Source organism: Monopterus albus, unplaced genomic scaffold (assembly GCF_001952655.1).
Source record: "Monopterus albus unplaced genomic scaffold, M_albus_1.0 scaffold3.1, whole genome shotgun sequence".
Classification (NCBI taxonomy): domain Eukaryota; kingdom Metazoa; phylum Chordata; class Actinopteri; order Synbranchiformes; family Synbranchidae; genus Monopterus; species Monopterus albus.
Window position 1 is genome coordinate 10,087,374 of NW_018127883.1, and position 17,458 is coordinate 10,104,831.

The following is a 17,458-nucleotide window of genomic DNA, read 5'->3' on the forward strand; positions in this document are numbered from 1 at the left end:
AAATGAAGGTGTAGAACCATCTCAGGGATGATCAGAAGAAATGGACAGCAGCTAAGTTAAATATATGAGTGTCACAGCAAAGGGTCTGAATACTTATGACCATGTGATATTTCAGTTTTTCTTTTTTAATAAATCTGCAAAAATGCCAAACATTCTGTGTTTTTCTGTCAATATGGGGTGCTGTGTGTACATTAATGAGGAAATAAAATGAACTTAAATGATTTTAGCATATGGCTGCAATATAACAGTGAAAAATTTAAGGGGGTCTGAATACTTTCCGTACCCACTGTATAGTGAAATAGTAAGATTTCTGAGAAACCAGTTATAACCACACAGCCATAAACATAAGGCAACTTGATTCATATACCACATTTCATACATGAGCAGTTCAAAGTGATTTACAGGGAATAAAATACATTAAGTATAAAGCACAACTAGTGCACTAATGTATAAAGAAAATAATGAACACAAAAAATTAAATACTCATTAAAAACAAAATATGCGTGGAAAACACCAGCCGTGCTGCTTTCTCCTTATTTCCAAAATTCCCCGGGAGCTTGCGCTCCCGTGGCGTCTGCCGTTGCTAAGCAACCATGAGCTGTGCACTGCATGACGATGAGAAGTTGCAGAATATAAATGGATTTCCTGCACCAAAAATCCCTCGCAGTACCACTGCTACTAGATTTAGATGTGGACACAAAGGGAAAAATGCCATGTTTGGGTGCACCCCATCCTCCAAACACGTAGAATTTCACCAAATGATCCAGGAGCTCTGTCGTCCATCTTGGCTGAGCTTTGAACCTCTGTTAAGGCTGAGTGGTTGCTTCTTGTCGCATAATCTCGCCGCCGGTGTGGACACGCATGGAAAAATGGGCACGTTGCAACAAATGGGCATCACGATGGCGTCACTCTCTTTTGTGAGCACACTTGTCACACACTTGTCTCCATTTAAAATAAATTTGAGTGCTCAAAAGGTGAGAAAAGTGAATGACCCCTACAACAGTTAAACTAAGAGTTTAGTCAAAGGCTTTGGCAAAGATGAGGGTTTTAAGTCTGGATTAAAATTTGTCCACATTTTGGGGTCCACATTTTGGGGCCTGTCTTAAATCAGTGTACTTTTACATCAGTGCAGAAAACCTGTTAAAATCCAGTTCTGCCATAAAAGATTCCTACTTATTATAACATTGCCTGCAACAACAAAATAAATCCTGACATTTAAAGAAAAGTATAAAAGAATGGTGAAAGCTTGGACGGTAGACAAATGTTGTCTTACAGTATATGATGTCATATTGCCCAGCTTTTACTCACTGACAGTTATATTCAAAATGACAATCAAAACCTTTCACCTTTTCCTTTTGTAGTCAGTCTAAAACCATGTTTTTTAAGCCACATGTAATGAAACTGTGTTAATTGTTTTAGACAAGGTGTGAGAACACATATTGTATGACTCATTAGTACATTTTCTGGTGATGGTGCAGCTTTTCACCATACATTTTATCATTTGCTACAATAGGTTCACATAGAGCTCCTCCAGCTTCAGCTGACATAACAGAGAATAAACATTGACCTCAAGTTCAAGAACATTTTGCAGCAGTAATATGGTTTGATTTCTCATAAACACATTTTGTGTGTCACTAATTCTCTCTGCTGTTTGTGTTTTTCTGCATTTACTTCAACCCTGTTATTTCCTTACCTCAGCACAGTGAAACATCGCCTGAGATGCAAGCAACAAACAGGCCCTACAAATGGGTGGAAGGTGTTTTTGATGTATTTTCTCCTTTGGGTGAGGTGAAAAGTCAAGAGGCTCTTTGCTGTGGTCATCTCTTTTTGACTGGTCCCTTTTGGTTTGAGGATAGAACAGTGGTTCAGTGATGCATGTTTTGACCTGCCTCAGTCTTCTGCTATCTGGTGTTTGACATCGGCAGAAAGCTCATCCTGTGAAATCAAATGCCGTAGAAGAGCTCTCAGCAGGAGGCCACAGCATTAGCTGTTAGTGGCCACACTCTGAGCAGAGGTGCATCTCTTTCTCGTCATTTCTCACTGTCTTTCACTTTTAGTTTCTGCCTTTCTAGATGCTTCACATTCTGCGGTGTCATCAGTAGCTGTGCAAGAGCTGTTGGCCATATGCTGGCTAAGGTCTTATTCAGTTTAAGTTGTTTACACAGATTGTTGGTGCCTGTCAGTGAGATTTCCTGTTTCCAAGAATAAAAGTGGAGATGGAAAGACAGTGTTTCTGTCTACCTTTGATGCCTTGGCCACAGATTGAATAGTCCAGCAGCAAAAAGTAAATAAATAACAGTATTAAAGGTAAATTTAAACATTCTACTTTTGGGAAGATCCCACGAACAGACCAAAATTAGAAAGGTGTAGTTCATCTAAAAACAATTTGACTTTAAAACCCTGTCTGTGACTCAAAGTCTGAAGTCTCTTGGCTCCTCCTGAAAACTTATCTTTGAATCTTTGAAAAACAAATGTAGTTTCACGGTTTTACGAGGGTTTAGTCATTTTCTCCGACAGCTGGGGGTGACATTTTTAGCAAATACTGCTAAACTAGGTGTAAATACAGAAGATTTTGAGGACTACTTTCAGAAACGGATCAATACACATTTGCTCTAATGACCCAGTATAAAACTTGTGGGGATGTACATTACATGGCCCGTACTGTGATGGTTTAACACCATCCAGAGAAACAATGTGGCTTTTTAATGTGCTTTAGTAGGTTTTTGAAGACAGATTGTCTCCACCACAAATACCTCTTTGCAGGATCAAATCCATGATGTCTTTGTTTTTCCACTGGATTTTTTGACACTAATAAAAATTGTGAGTAGTATTAACTGTAGAAAATACTTGCATATCAGGTTTTTCATAATCGGGTCATGAAATGAACCAGGTCATTGTAATTGAGGCACTGCATTAACATGTGCATGAAAATGTACCCACTCTCGCGTGCATCTTGACAAATTCTCTGTGGCTGCCACTGGGCATAACCCATCCTGTTAAACGCTGCACACATATAAACATGCCGTAGGCAGACGGCTGCTCAAAACAATATCATTATGAAAAGGGGGAAATTATTTCCATTGACAGAGCCAGATGCTGTTGATTTCATGGCTCCCTGAAATGTATTTTGCTTAGAATCAGCATGATAATCAGACAATTAGGAGACTGATTGAAGAGGGCCCCAGGAGGCGCAAATGAAAACACTGGAAAAGATATTCTGACTCATTCAGGTATCACAATTGTTTCAGCAATGCTTCGACCGTGTAGGAATATTAGCTATAGTGTGGCTGAATCGTGATGTTATTCAATGAGAAAAAAGGCTTTGAAAAAAATCTAAAAGAGCTTTTTTGAAATAATTACTTTATCAGTATTCTTTCTATCATTTTCTCAGTTATAGAAAGAGAGCAGGGACAGAAAGACTGGGGGTAGCTACACCTATGCAGATGAGAATCTTTTTCCATATTACACATTTAGCGTCTGGTTGAGGATTCATCCTCAGCTGCTTAAATCTAAGTCAATGTGGAACAGATTTAGCCTTTGTTGTCACTACCTGGGCTGACAGTAGGTATTACCCATTACAGTCACGGCACTTAGTCAACATCACCGACAACTGTAGTTGAATTGCACAATTTGCATGTAGAGAAAATTGGAACATGAGGATTAGTTTTCCTGCTTGTTCTTGACCACTGTTTGGACTTCGACTTCACCCCTGGTTTCTCACTGCTCAGTTGCATTTATTTATTTATCTTTGCCTGGACTCATAGAAAGCCTCCTACCGTGTGTTATTGCACTGCTTGTCAGCTTGTCTGTCTCTCCAGTGTCCTATTCAGCTGTTTGACATTTTCTAACATAAAAGGTGACACTAGTATTGTTCCACTTTTACATCTGTGTTTTTAACTAAGAATGAGCCAAATTTTTATAAGTGTACTTCCTTCAACATTTTTGTGAGGAATAATGTACTGTCAGAGCTTTACTTGAATGCTCTCCAACGTAGAAATTCAACGGTGCTTGCAGTTACTTTACTGCTTCGCTGTGATCTTCAGTATATAATTTAGATTTAAACAGACTGTTTCCATCTGTCTTTAAATTTGCCTGCCTTCTAAAAAGTCACCCACTGCTTTACGTCTGAGTGACTTGATGTCTGTCCTTATCATAGCAAATGTATTTTTCCTACCACACTTTTTATTATTCACCGTGATGAGACGTACACTAAGCTTTGCAGTATGTCCCGGTCCTGATAAAACATTCTAAACAGACCTCTTTTTTTTGACATTTTTTGATAAAGCCAAGCCGACTCATCTTTTGAGTCAGAGGGCCAATGTTGCTCTGCTCTGATACATGACTCGGACATCTCAGGGCAGGATAGCTCACCAAGCAGCTGTCTGATCTCATAGGCATGGGCGACCTTTTAAAAGCACTGTAGCCCATCAAGTCCAAACATGTTTGTATCATCACCATAATGGCAAAAATGGCTAAAATACTGAAACAAGATTTCTTCTTTCCTTTTTGTATTTTATCACAGTCAGACATGTTGAAGTGTGCATCGCCATCTGTAAGGATTTATAGGCTGGAGTTAATTTGGAGTGATTAGTGGACATTTAGCTTCTAATGTCTATCAAATTAATCAATAACTCTGTGTTTCTCTCCTTCTCCTCTCTCTCCCAGGAAATCCAGAATGGCTTGCAGGATTAACCTCTGATCTTGATAGAACTAGCCAGAAGTTCACATCAGTTTCCACAGCATCTCACTGCCTTGGAAACCCATAATGTAAATTTATCTTATTTGATCAAACCTTCAGATTTGCACCATGAACCTTAGAGGATTTACCAGGACGGCTATTTCCTTAGTTTGGATTTGATCCCAGTTTGCCTGGACTACTGCACTGGCCTGTAGCAGTGTCTGTGGCACTGATGGTACGAGGACCTTACCACTTTGGAACAAAGGGATAATATTCCAAAAACACGAGGCGCCATGAGAATATCCACCTCCTCCTGTCTCTGTCCCTTTTTGGTCTGCCTCTGCTTCATCCAGAGGGGCTGTGGGGTGAGCCACCACATCTCTGCCAGAGTGCTCTCCAAGAACCAGACCAAACTGGCCAATGGGGAGACAGAGGTACACCACAGGCCTAAGCGTGGCTGGATCTGGAACCAGTTCTTTGTTTTAGAAGAACACATGGGACCAGAGGCACAGTATGTGGGAAAGGTAGGTTTTTACTGAACTCACTGCACCTGTAGAAAAAGAAATATCTTAGGGAGCTTGCTTTTGAACAGCTAACTTGGCATTTTTCTGTCTCCTCTTGGTTATTAAGAAATGGGTTACAGCAGGAGCAAGCTGTTCTACTGAGGTAAATTGCCACGTTGGCATTGCCATTGCTTGTTTTTAATGTTCTGATATGGAAATCCAGGTCTACCTTTTCAAGGAGTACAGTTCTTTTTTTCTGTCATTGCAGTGTCTGAATTCCTCTCATGATAACATCCACAAATGTTTTATTCTCTGCAAATAAGGGGTCCTTCTAAGCATGTTTCCTACTCTGGGAAGCCAGCTATGCAAGAATGGATTAAGTTTGATAGCTCTCTATATTAAGTTATGTTTTTAACTGAAATATTTGGTTTCTCGGTGGTAAATGAAATCCTACAGTAAGAAACTGCACAGTAGTATAACAGGGACATAGTAATCCAGGGTGCCTTATATTTAGAAAATATTATGAATGTAATTTCACTGTCATTTCAGACTTAACATTGCTCAGAGTGGAAGAGATAGTGGGCGTTCTTGCTTGTGCAGAGGGTACCGTTTACCCTGGGTGTTGGCCATTGGTGGTGACTTCTCTGTTAGCTCTACAATAAGCCACAGGGAGCTGGTTAAGTCCTCTGCTTGCAGATTGCCTGCCCTTATCTGCTGAATTGTGAAAATGTATTTCTCCGCTGCAGTGATCATTATTCTAGGCACTCAGGCACAGAATAATCCCCTAAACCACACTCTGAGAGACACAGAATGAGAAAGGCAGAACATTCCTCTGACTGCACATATGTCTGTATTTCAACAACAGTACCATTTGAAGGGAAAAGAAAGAAAAGAGAGATTCCATACTTGGAGAAAAGAGTGCAAGGGAAAAATTGCAACAACAGTGAATATCACTTTCACCTCAAATGTCTGTTTATTGAATAAAACTGCGGATTTTAATCACAATATTCTTGCAAGGCTGACCGAACTCCAAAGAACAGTTATTTATTGGTGAAACATATTTTTGCTAATATTATTGGAATGAATGAACCATAAAGTCCCACTGTGCCAAAAACAGTGCCTCAGCATTTATGAAGCACTGTGTCCTGAATATTAGACGATACAAAAGTATTGCTTTCATATATTCATGACTTTGTTTGCTTGGATTGCAGGCTGGCTTGCTGATATTCTAGTTTTACTTGTACCTTATGGGCTTTTATGTTTTCTGTGTGTGTGTGTGTGTGTGTGTGTGTGTGTGTGCGCGCGCGCGCACCTGGCATTACTCACACTGTGGGAACCAAAATTTATTTATATACTCAGATTTTTGGTAACTTCTTTCTGAGGACCAGATACTGGACCCCAACATGTAAACCACTGAATTTCAGGGTGACAGCTTGGTTCAGGGTTCAGGTTAGGCATGTAGTGGTTAGGGTGTAGGAATAAGTCAATGCGAAATCCTCACGAGGGATGAAAACAAACATGTGTGGCTGGTGCTGCTGATTAAAGCAAAATAAACAAACAGCTAATCCTAGATGATAATAAGTCACTGAGAAAAACATAAACATTATTAAGGAATAATTTTGACATGCATGTTTATAGAGATGAAGTCTCCAGATGGTTAGCACACAAAAAATTAATTAAATCATTTGATTAAGTGGGCTGGGACTAGTGTGCAGTGTCCTAATGTGGCCAGGAGACAGAATGACCCTTAATTACATGAAGACAGAAGAGGAGGAGGAGCATTAATGCACTGGGCACATACTGTGCTGTATTGTTTTTTTTTTTTTCTTCCTTTACTTGATTAAAACTGTGAACATTAGCAAATTGCAAATGAGTAGTTCCACTGCAGGGAATTGCCAACACTTTCTTTGTTGATAATTGCTTTCACCCAAAAAAAAAAGTTCTTTGAAAGTGACGTTTCATGTCATTCATACGTGATTAGAAGTGCATGCAGAAATTGAATTCTAATTATTGCATGGTCAACATAAAAAACAACTGTGTGCTCTGACAACAGCAAGGTCAAACATAACAAAAGCATACCACAGTGTAAGATTCGGTATCAACAGCTGGAAATGTGCACTTCTTACCAATACTCTCATATAATGGAGAATATAGAGCGAAGCGGCCAGTCTGTCAAAAACACTTTCAATCCTCTTGAGGTATCCCATAATCCCCAGTGACACCTTTTTGGGGGTTGATGCATTTGGGAGATGACAGCACTGTGCATGAGTGAGGCACAAATGCTTTGTAGGGGACATGACTTGTTCAGATATGAGACAGGAAACAACCCACTCGCCCAGTGGGAGGTCCTCATGTCAATCAGCTCATCATGGTGCTATGAAGTAGTAAGGAAAGCTACAGACTGGTCATTTTTAGATGATGCAAATCCCTAACCTCTGAATGAATATGAAATGCTGTAAACCGTCTGCTGCGACTAAGTTGAAGAGCAGGGTGCATCTCATAATGCCCATCACTGTAAATAACTTCACTCCTGAGCTGAAGGTGAAGAAGTAACTCATTCAGGACGTACAGTGTTGAAGGAGGATACTACTGAACCTTTTTGCTCTGCATGGGCCTTCTCTGTTGTACTAATTCCCAGCAAGTTTGAAAAACTGACAATTATTATTTAACTTTTATTTCACAAGGGGAAGTCCCACTGAAGTTTAAAACCTCTTTCTCAATGGAGATGGCAGTGTTTCTAAAATTACTGGAATGAGACACAGGAGAACAAAAGGGTGTCAGAAGCTTTGTATATCTGGATGACATGAGGACATGTTTTGTAGATCCTGGGACCAATACATTATTTGCTGTCCCGGATAAAGTGTAAAGAGCTTGTCTCTCTGTAAGAAGTTCATGTGTATCTGGATAAGATGGAAACTATGCACAACTTTCCAGTTCCTGCTTGAAGGCCTTGCAGAGGCTCTTGGAAAAAAATGAGCAAAGCTAATGATCTCTTGCATGCCATGTTGCCTTCAGTACCCTAGAAGAGCATTTAATACAACTGCCAGGAGTAGGATACTCAGTCATCAGTGCCTTTGTGGTCTAAAAAGATGCTAGTGAGATTGGCCCTGGTGCAGTTCAGGTACAGAATTTAGACCTTGGAACTGAGGAAGTTGTTGCGTTTGTCACCTGCAGCCTTAATCCAGTTGAAAGGAATTATTCTGCCACTGAGCTGGAATGCTTGGCTGTGGTGTTAGAGTTCTAGAAATGGGGATCCTACCTAGAAGGCCACCTGTTCTCTGTGGTGACAGACCATGACAGACCTTCTCTTCTGTGGGTGTTTAAAACCACCAACCCTAGCACTTTGACTGTGCAATACAGGAGAGAAAAATATAACAGTGTGTCAGATGCCCTCTCCTGAGCACTGACAGGAGATTGACCCTCCATACCAATATGTGCTATCATCATGTCTGCATCCCAAGTACTCTCAAAAGTGCTTTCCAGCATGTGGCAGGCACAGCAGGAGGACTTTGGATGTCAGTTTATATAATGAAACATTGCAGAAAATGGGGAAGCCTCATCGTTCCACATTAAAGAAGATCTTACCTACTCTTTTGTTACACTCCCTCAAAAAAACATATGCCAGCTTTATGTATGTACCTAATAGTTCAGTGATATCTTGAAAGAGGAGTTTGCTAGACTTTTCTTAGGTTTCTAGACATGACATGTTCTGATCTCAGCTGTAGTTGGGCAAACAGACCTACTGTAGAACAAGGTTTTGGTTTGATAACTCCAGTGATTGGCTTTTGTGTGAGGGAGTGTAGCAAGCGTTATAGTGAATTATGTAACTGGGCATCTGGCTGCTGATAAGACATACACTAAATAATTGGAGATTTGACAAATTGCCTGCTTTGACCTAGATTAGGAGGAAGACCCTATTGTCATATCTGCTTAACTCTAAGATAGGTGCCTTTATGTTTTATTCATACATCTAAAAATGGATTGTACTTTGACAGAATCAGGCCACTGTCATCTTCTGTACAGTAATAGGTCACAAAGGTGGGAAGGAAAGAAGTGAACTGAGCTTTGCACCCATGTCTTTAAATGCAGAGAAACACGTGCATGCAGATTATTGTTAAACCATCGAAGTGTTCAGGAAACCACATTTTCTTTTTTGTAATACAGTGAGAGATGTAGATTACAAAAGTGCATCTGCGTTAGGATTTATGGCTACAATTAAGTACTTTTACTGTACATACAGTTTTCATTAATACCTTACAATGATAAATTATTTTAAGCAGCATTCATTTATGTTTGGCCAAATTGAGACAGCATAATAAACTGTTAAACGTTGACAGTATTTATATGAAAAGTTGGTATTGTTATTGTATAAGTTGCATACAGTAGCAAGTAGACTTGAGCTTTCATTTGGAGTTGTTTCTTTAGCACTGATGACTGCAAGGTCTAATATTCAGTCTGATCTTAGCTCTGCTTTGGTCTCCATCAATTTAATGAGGCAAAGATCTGGCATTTTAGCTGCTAAATTCTTCACTAGGTTCATCAGCTGTTTGCTAACTTGGATTTATCATAGTTTTTCCAATGAAAACAACGCCCTGCTATGTCTGGAAAGTGGGGTGATGAACCAATCAGTAATATTGTAGAACCAAAACAATAAGCTGAAAGATGATAAAATGCTTTGTAGGCCCTTATGGAGAAGAGGGCTGTGTCATTAGGTTTTCCACCACAAGTGAAACCTTAGATACTACACAGTCAAGATATCCATTGTTGGTACTGGATATGTAAAAAATATCAGTAAAGTTTTAAACAATTTTTATCAAACTCTTTTCAACTGTCAGTAAGCACTGTGTGCACATGTGGAAAAGAGATTCATAGATTTTTCTCACCTGGCTTTTAGGCAGTTTTGATCTTTGGAAAGGCTCATCATTGTCTGGCCAGGGATAGAAATGTAGTGTCCTTGATATGTTCACACTCTGACCAAATACAAGATGATAAAAATGTAAGCTAAATCAAGTAAATTACTGCTCAACATGCATTGATTTAACAATTGCAGCAAATAACACATGACACTCATCTTCTCCCAGTGCAGGCATGCATATTTGCCAAAGTGCATTCCCCAGTCCTCATGCTGAAATGTTCAAACATATTAGCACCATTTAGACACTTGAAACTAAAACCGTTTGCCTTTAGTCAGCAACAGAGCATAAAGCAGAACATTTTCAAAAGCTGGTCTACTGATGGTTTCATTCAAGCATCAAACCTTAGCAGTGGGTAAAGGCTTCAGCATTAAATGGGTGTCAGGGTTTAATAATCTCATTACCGTGCATCAAGAAGTTAAACATCTTGCTGGTAAGACAACGATTCATTCAGTTTTTCCCCGCAGATGTCAAAATAGAGGACAACTATTAGGGCAGATCTCCGTGGTGTGTGCAGCGACGGCATGTCCTCAGCATGCCCCTCATCACTGTCTCTTGATGTATGGTCATTAGATGGGCACTTCATCATCAGGCTTCACTGTGACTGTTACAAATCAATCGTGGACAAGGGGACACTCAGAGGAGTTGATTGGGAGGGAGCATGGTCAGAATGTGGTGATAATCACACAATCAAGCACACCCACATAAAAAGTGATTAAGTTGTCATGAATGAAGTATAAGGGCAGAGATTTAATCAAAAATGAGCCCACCTCCCTTCACTAATTGCAAGTATGAAGCTAAGGCACTAAACCTAACCTAGAGCATGTAGCCCCCCCCCAACACACACACACACACACACACACACAAACTCCTATCACCATGCACACTGTTGATGGGATCAATGCTCCACATTCCCAGCTCCACCTTTAATTTATGCAGCAGCAAGGCCAACATCAACACTGAAGCGATGCAGTCTTAATCAATATTTTGGAATAAATATGTCTCTCCTGATTGTCCAGTGCTGATCTAAATACAAGAGTTGTGATATCATAACCAACAGCACATATACAGAGAGATGGTGAGTTTGTAGTCTGTGTACAGCTACTTGTAGCCTCAGTGCCTCTGTACAAATGTGCTGTGCCCTGGTGAAGCCTGTAGCCCCGTTTAGCTGTGTTATAAAGTTGATATACAGTATCACTGAGTGTTTAACTTGCTGGAAAATCAATTATCAATTATATATCAGCATGGGATCAATCAGCTGAAATGTAACCACCGTGGCTCTGTTTTGACATATTTTATGCTCTGTGCCTGGTATAAAATTTGATTCTGGATTTCACATAATTGTCACATCCAGCGTTTTATATCGTACTTATTCATTCCCTGCCTGCACCAGGGAGATATTATTCTTGTTCACCTTCTTGTTTCATTTCACACAGCTCATAATGACTGGACATAACAGTAGTAAACATCCCTTTATACAAGCAGAGAGCAGACAAGGCTGTCTAGGCCCATACATTATGTGGATCTGTACAGTGGATACGACCAAGCCCTTAAAAAGGGCATTCACCAATAAGGCAGTCCAGCCAGGAACATGCATTAACAGGAACAAAGCCTGTGAACAAAAGAGTTAGATGAGCTGATGGGTGAACAGATATATTTGTGGTGACGTATTATATCAGAAGTTATGACCTTTTTTTGCTGATATACTTTAAAGGTTTGTCAGATACTCTGTTGTTTATAGTTTGTTAGTTGGTTGGTTGCAATATATATATTTGTTGGTAGATCAAATAGATGCTGAGTGATGTTAGCAATTACCCAGATTAAATCTGATTAATTGATTAAGTTTATTCAACAAGTGACAGTCATTACCTGTAAATCAGCAACTTCAAAGAACAGATTATGGCCTAGTCCCAGTTTTTAGTTTTTACCCCTGCCCCTCATTTTTGTGTTCTACCTCATTTTCAGGTTTAACCCTCAAACCAGAGTTAGAGGACATAGTGGTTGAAATCTCCCACTATGACCTGGAACAACCCTTCAAGACCTGTATGCATCATCAGTAATTCATGATGATGGTTAAGTAAACAGTTGCAGTGAGTTGTTGTCAGAAACACTGAATCACACATTGCTGTCTCCAGTTAAGGTGATTTATCTTGCATGTTCTATGAGCATCATGCTGCAATTTTCAACAGCAAATAAGAAAAATGGGAGCAAAGGAATATGCATTTGACACCAGGGAATATGTATTTGTATTATGAAATATATTAATGAAATGCAGTCAGATACAACATTATCATATTACATTGTCTTGTAGGGCTAGAGGATAAAACAAATTGATTTAATTACTGATACTGTAAAATACTTAGCATCCTCGATTCAGTCTTAGTGAGTTTTCAGCCAGTCATTGGTCTGAACTGCACATAATTAAAATGTGAGTAGATACGATAACCAGTACTAACTGGCTGTTCTGGATGCTCAGTAGAGGGGAGTATATTTGCACCACTGCCAGAGTCTGTGTCAAAGAAGTATTTGACAGAATCTTCCCCATTTAAGATCAATGGAGCATATTTCAGCTAAACATATTATAAAAACTAGATATATTGTAGCTTAAAGTAAGGTAAAAATGGTAAAAATTTGCTTCAGAAACTTTACTAATACCCGGTTAATGTAAATTGTTTGATAGCTTGTTACAGTATATTGTTATAATTTTAATTATTATTGTAATAAAAGTGCAGGTAAAATACATATTTTCTTGCTATTCATTAGTTCAGGTTTCACAGTGTGCTATAGTAACTCATTATTTTGTCCTTTTTCATTTGCCAGCACCAATTAGATTGTGAACAGTTCAAGGTTAGACACATAAACATGGTGACAAAAATAAGAGAAGGCGCACTTTCCCTCAGGTTGCTCCAGTGGGCATATGATGAAATTAGAAGTCAGGTTCTTCTTGAGACTGGAGTGTTTTCTTGCTAGCGACTGAGCCCCAGACTCTGTTGATCTCTATAAACTCCTCAGAATTGCATTGCCAGCTGCTAGCCGTCTGCCACATGCCAGTCATCTATTCCACTAGTCTTTAATAAAGTCACCCATAGAGACAGAGAGATAAACACAATCCCTTGTTTTGATGCCCTGTGGAGGAAAAGGATTCCTCAAAGTCTCTCTGTGGAGATGACGAACAACAAGGTTGCAGAGATCATAATTTCATCTTTCACATGATGGCTCCCCAGACATCACTGATCAGCCTGTGTAAGAGATTTCTATATAGTTTCATACACATGGACTTGACATTGCAGCCTGGATTCTCACACAGAGCCCTGATGTATGTCCAGCTTGCTCTGCAGTTGAACAAAACTGACAGTAATTACATTCAAGGGGTAGTCATGAAATTTTCTCTGTGATCAAAATTAATGAAATATAAATAAAATATCCCAAGGCTGAATTCAAAATGCACCAGCAGCACCTTTTGCAGAGAAATGGAGCCCTGCTTTCAAAATGATGAGACCGACACCTGCCCTAAGCAATCACTTATTTCCATAAGAAGGGAAATAAGAGATGTCTAAACTGTCTGACGGAGTTGCTTTATTTTTTCTAACTGCTTTGGTGTCCTGTGGTATCAAACTGTCATAGATGGTTGCTCAACATGGAAAAGCTGTGAGCATGAGAAAACTCCATACTGGTATACCGGTAGCTCATGTTGTTGCCCTTATCTGCTCTCAACAGCTGCAGTACATTTGTTTCATATACATACAGGTGAGTGAACTGAAGAGCAGAGGTGGGAATCTTTGGCAAACTCATGGTTCACTTTGATTTTTGGTGTCGGAATCAATTTTTGATTTGAAGCAATTCGATTTATTTTGGCTCTTTCTTCATTGCACTGTGTGTCAAACAATTGATTCCCATCCATTGCCCACTGAGCTGCAAATGAGGTTAAACAGACAGTTAAGCTAACTGGTCCTGATGAGCACCAGAACCAGGTACTTCACATATTTCTCCCCAGCAGCGCATTAAAGTACTTGAAATTACAAGTATATAAGGTTATTAAAATTAGCTCCACATTTACCAGCTGCCACGTCGAATGTGATGAACACAGTAATGCATCAATAATTATGATCCAATAATATAAATATGCCAGTCTGCATAATGAGCATGTTCTACATTTGGTACTTTAAGCAGGTTATATTTTGGTGATACTTTTACAGCAAGTAGCATCATTCAAGATGCAGGACTTTGACTATTTTTGCACTTGGTAACTGCTACTTGTACTTCAGTAAACAATGACAATCCTTCTACCACTGTCTTTTGGTACCTCGCATATATGTATGTTACAAAGCAGAGCACTCAGTTGTGTTGTTGTTTGTGTTACATCTGCAGCATTTTACTACCAAAGAAAGCCAGCGTTATCCAAAATAGGCACAGGCCTGTAGAAACGAGCTCTTTTCTTTGCCCTACCACTTTGACTTAAGTGCTATAGTGTGTGTTGCTGAGCTGCTCTTGTTGATAAGTTGGTATCTCTGCTATGCCAACATCAGTCTGTTGGTGATTGGCTACAAACTATTCACACAGTCCTCTGCACTTGTTTTTCAGAGCTCTTTATCAGCTCATTAACATGCATTCAATGGATTTCCTTTTCTGAAGATAAACTATTGATACAGCACAAGCCAGCTCTTGTATGTTCACACTGACCTTGCAGTTGAATTTTGCCTTTCTTGCAAAATTTTAAAAAATGTTTGGGTTTTTTTTGCGCTTCAGAATCGTAGAAGATATGAATCATGAATCGTGGTTGTTATGTGAATTTTTTTTTTCTCCCACCCCCACTGAACAGCAAATAAGCGATTTTTTTTTTTTTTTTTTTTTTTTTTTTTTTTTTTTTTTTTTTTTTTTTTTTTTTTTTTTGCAGAAACCATACCAAACCCCAAATAAGCAAAATATTTGTATAGTGTATATATAAAAAAAGAAGCTTCACAGTTTCCTAAAGCCCGAATCTTTTTATTTCCTTTTTTTTCTGACCTAACAATTGAGGGGTAGGAAGTAGGGGAATGTTTTGCATGAATTTTTAAATGATTATCAAATACTTGCTGGTTCATTTTGTGTTGATTGACTAATTATTTAACTAACTGCCACAGCTCAACTTTCTGTAATAATGTTTATTAAAAAGAACAAATGCAATGGGGGTGCATTCTTAGTGCCCACTGTATGGCTTTGTCTGACTCTGAACCTTCCGTATTTACCTGCTGATTTACTTTCAGCTGGCCTGACACTGCTGTACTTTCAAGCTGTGATGTTTGTGTAATGGCCCACAACCTGTTGACGCTTTTATAACCCATAGATTTTGGAAGCCAGTAGTCACCATATGCATCATTGCTTCGCACTATGCTGAGCATGATTTATTGGCTCCTGCAAAGGAAGTCAATGGCTAAATTAGTACTCTGGCTGGAGGCGAATTACATTTATGAGGTGGAGTTCTAGAGAGCTGCTGGACAGAAGTGGATATATCCTTAGAGTAATTGTGAAAGTGGGGTGTCCTTAAGTAATAACTCTGGTTCACTGCATTTAAATGATTCAGTTTATAGGTAGGAATTGATTATCAAACGACAGGCAGCGCTGGGGCCTAATATTTCTCAGTGTCTGTCACTAAATTAAAAGGGAGCATGCTGGGCTACACCATGCCAATAATTGATCCAGTCCACACTGCCTCTGATGTGTAAACACAGATATTTTTGCTTTGGCGGTTGTGTTTCATATTAGCACAATCTAGCATCTGATTAACTCCTTGATTCAACAGGACCTTTGATTCCTTATCTAATTACAGGCTTAATATTTACCACACAAAGGACAGTCAGCTCATCAAGAGTCAGGCCTGCAATCAACAGTAGCTTTCTAATTAGTAATTTAATTCCTACTCCAGGTTTTGATTAAATGTGGTCAGAGGACCTTCAGCATTCAACTTGTTAAATAACTTGTTTGTGTGCATTTTCCATTAGTAGTACACAGCTGATACAAAAACTTGCAACAAATCCACAAAGCCTTAAGATGCTCTTGAAGTTGAACCATGACAAAAATTAGAAAAACATTAGAAATGCCCGATTAAATAAAGGCTTTTAAACATATTCCTTGCTCCACCTAAGAGTGCCTGAATTATTTTTTCTAATTTTTGGCAGTCACCACCATGTTTGTACTCATCATTAAGTAACTGGAAAATACATCGTTGTTGGCGAGAACTGAGCTTTAGGGTCAGTGAGGTAACACGAGCTGCTTCATTTAGTTTTCCCACTCCACATGTATCCTAATGCAAGCTTGTAGTCATATCTCGCACTAAGATGTCTGAAGGAGGTCCAGTGGAGAATTTGCTGCCAGACATAGTGATTAATTATGTAACAAACGCACAAAAAATGTTTCTAAATTTGGATTACTGTGAAATAAGACTGCCTTGTCATCAGCCCGAGTATGTATACTCCAAAAGAGAGCTGTGTTTCAGTTATGAAACATCAGGGTTTGCAACACCATCATAGTGGGTGGTAGGCCAGTTATTTTTGTCAGCTGTAGAGGACAATATTATGTATCAATAGGTGTAAGTGTATGTCTCACATTAGTCATATATATCAAATGGATTAAGTAGCTATTTCTGTTGAGCTGTTGTTGTGGTGGTGGCTCCCTTAAGCTTAAAATTGGAATCAGAACCCGATAAAGAAAATTGGATAGGCTGCACACAAAGTAAATCACACTAAAAACTAGATGGCTCAACTCGGTTTCCCCATAATGCCATTACACCTAAAAGCAATAGTCCCATGACAGTTGGACCCTCATAATATGATTGCTTGACCATGAAAACCTCCCCCTGGCATTTGTAATGATGCTGATATCATTATTAGTTATTATTGAAAGTTATTTGAGAAAAATTATAGACACAAGTGATTACTAAAGGCCACACACAGCCAAATAAATGTCCCATACAGACTGACATAGCAGCATGTACCTACTTACTTACTTACTTACTGTGCTGAAACACATGTTGAAACATCTAATTTTTAGCATTTATAGATTCAGTAATGTGCCTAAAGACTCTGTCAGTGAGTGTTAACTTGTAATTTCCATTTATTTACATAATCAGCATAAATGTATAATTTTCAATAGAATATTAAAAGTCAGTGTGTGCAAATACTCAGACATATATTATTTATAATTGTATTATTCATAATGTAATTGTTACTGCTATTTTGACTGATGTACCTGTAGTCCTTTGCAGAGCTCTGTTAGTTGAAAAGTGCTGAGTGCCGGTAAAAGCTGCTACTAATTGGCATTCAGTGATACTACAACCGGCCTTTGTCAAGTGACTTATCACTTCAAATGAAGTGTTTTCCATTTCTAAT

At 39.0% G+C, this 17,458-nt stretch overlaps 1 protein-coding gene across 5 annotated transcripts in view; it reads left to right on the top strand.

Moving 5' to 3' along the window:
* LOC109960195 (cadherin-18) overlaps positions 1 to 17,458 on the top strand; it is an 83,409-nt gene that overhangs the window by 13,425 nt on the left and 52,526 nt on the right. For 4 of the 5 annotated variants that reach the window (XM_020600127.1, XM_020600118.1, XM_020600153.1 and 1 more), the window contains exon 2: positions 4,666 to 5,202. The exons of the other annotated variant lie outside the window; for it this stretch is intronic. In XM_020600127.1, coding sequence (XP_020455783.1) covers positions 4,972 to 5,202 — 231 coding nt within the window. In that variant the 5' untranslated portion in view covers positions 4,666 to 4,971. The remainder of the gene's footprint in view (positions 1 to 4,665; positions 5,203 to 17,458) is intronic. 5 annotated transcript variants of the gene reach the window in all.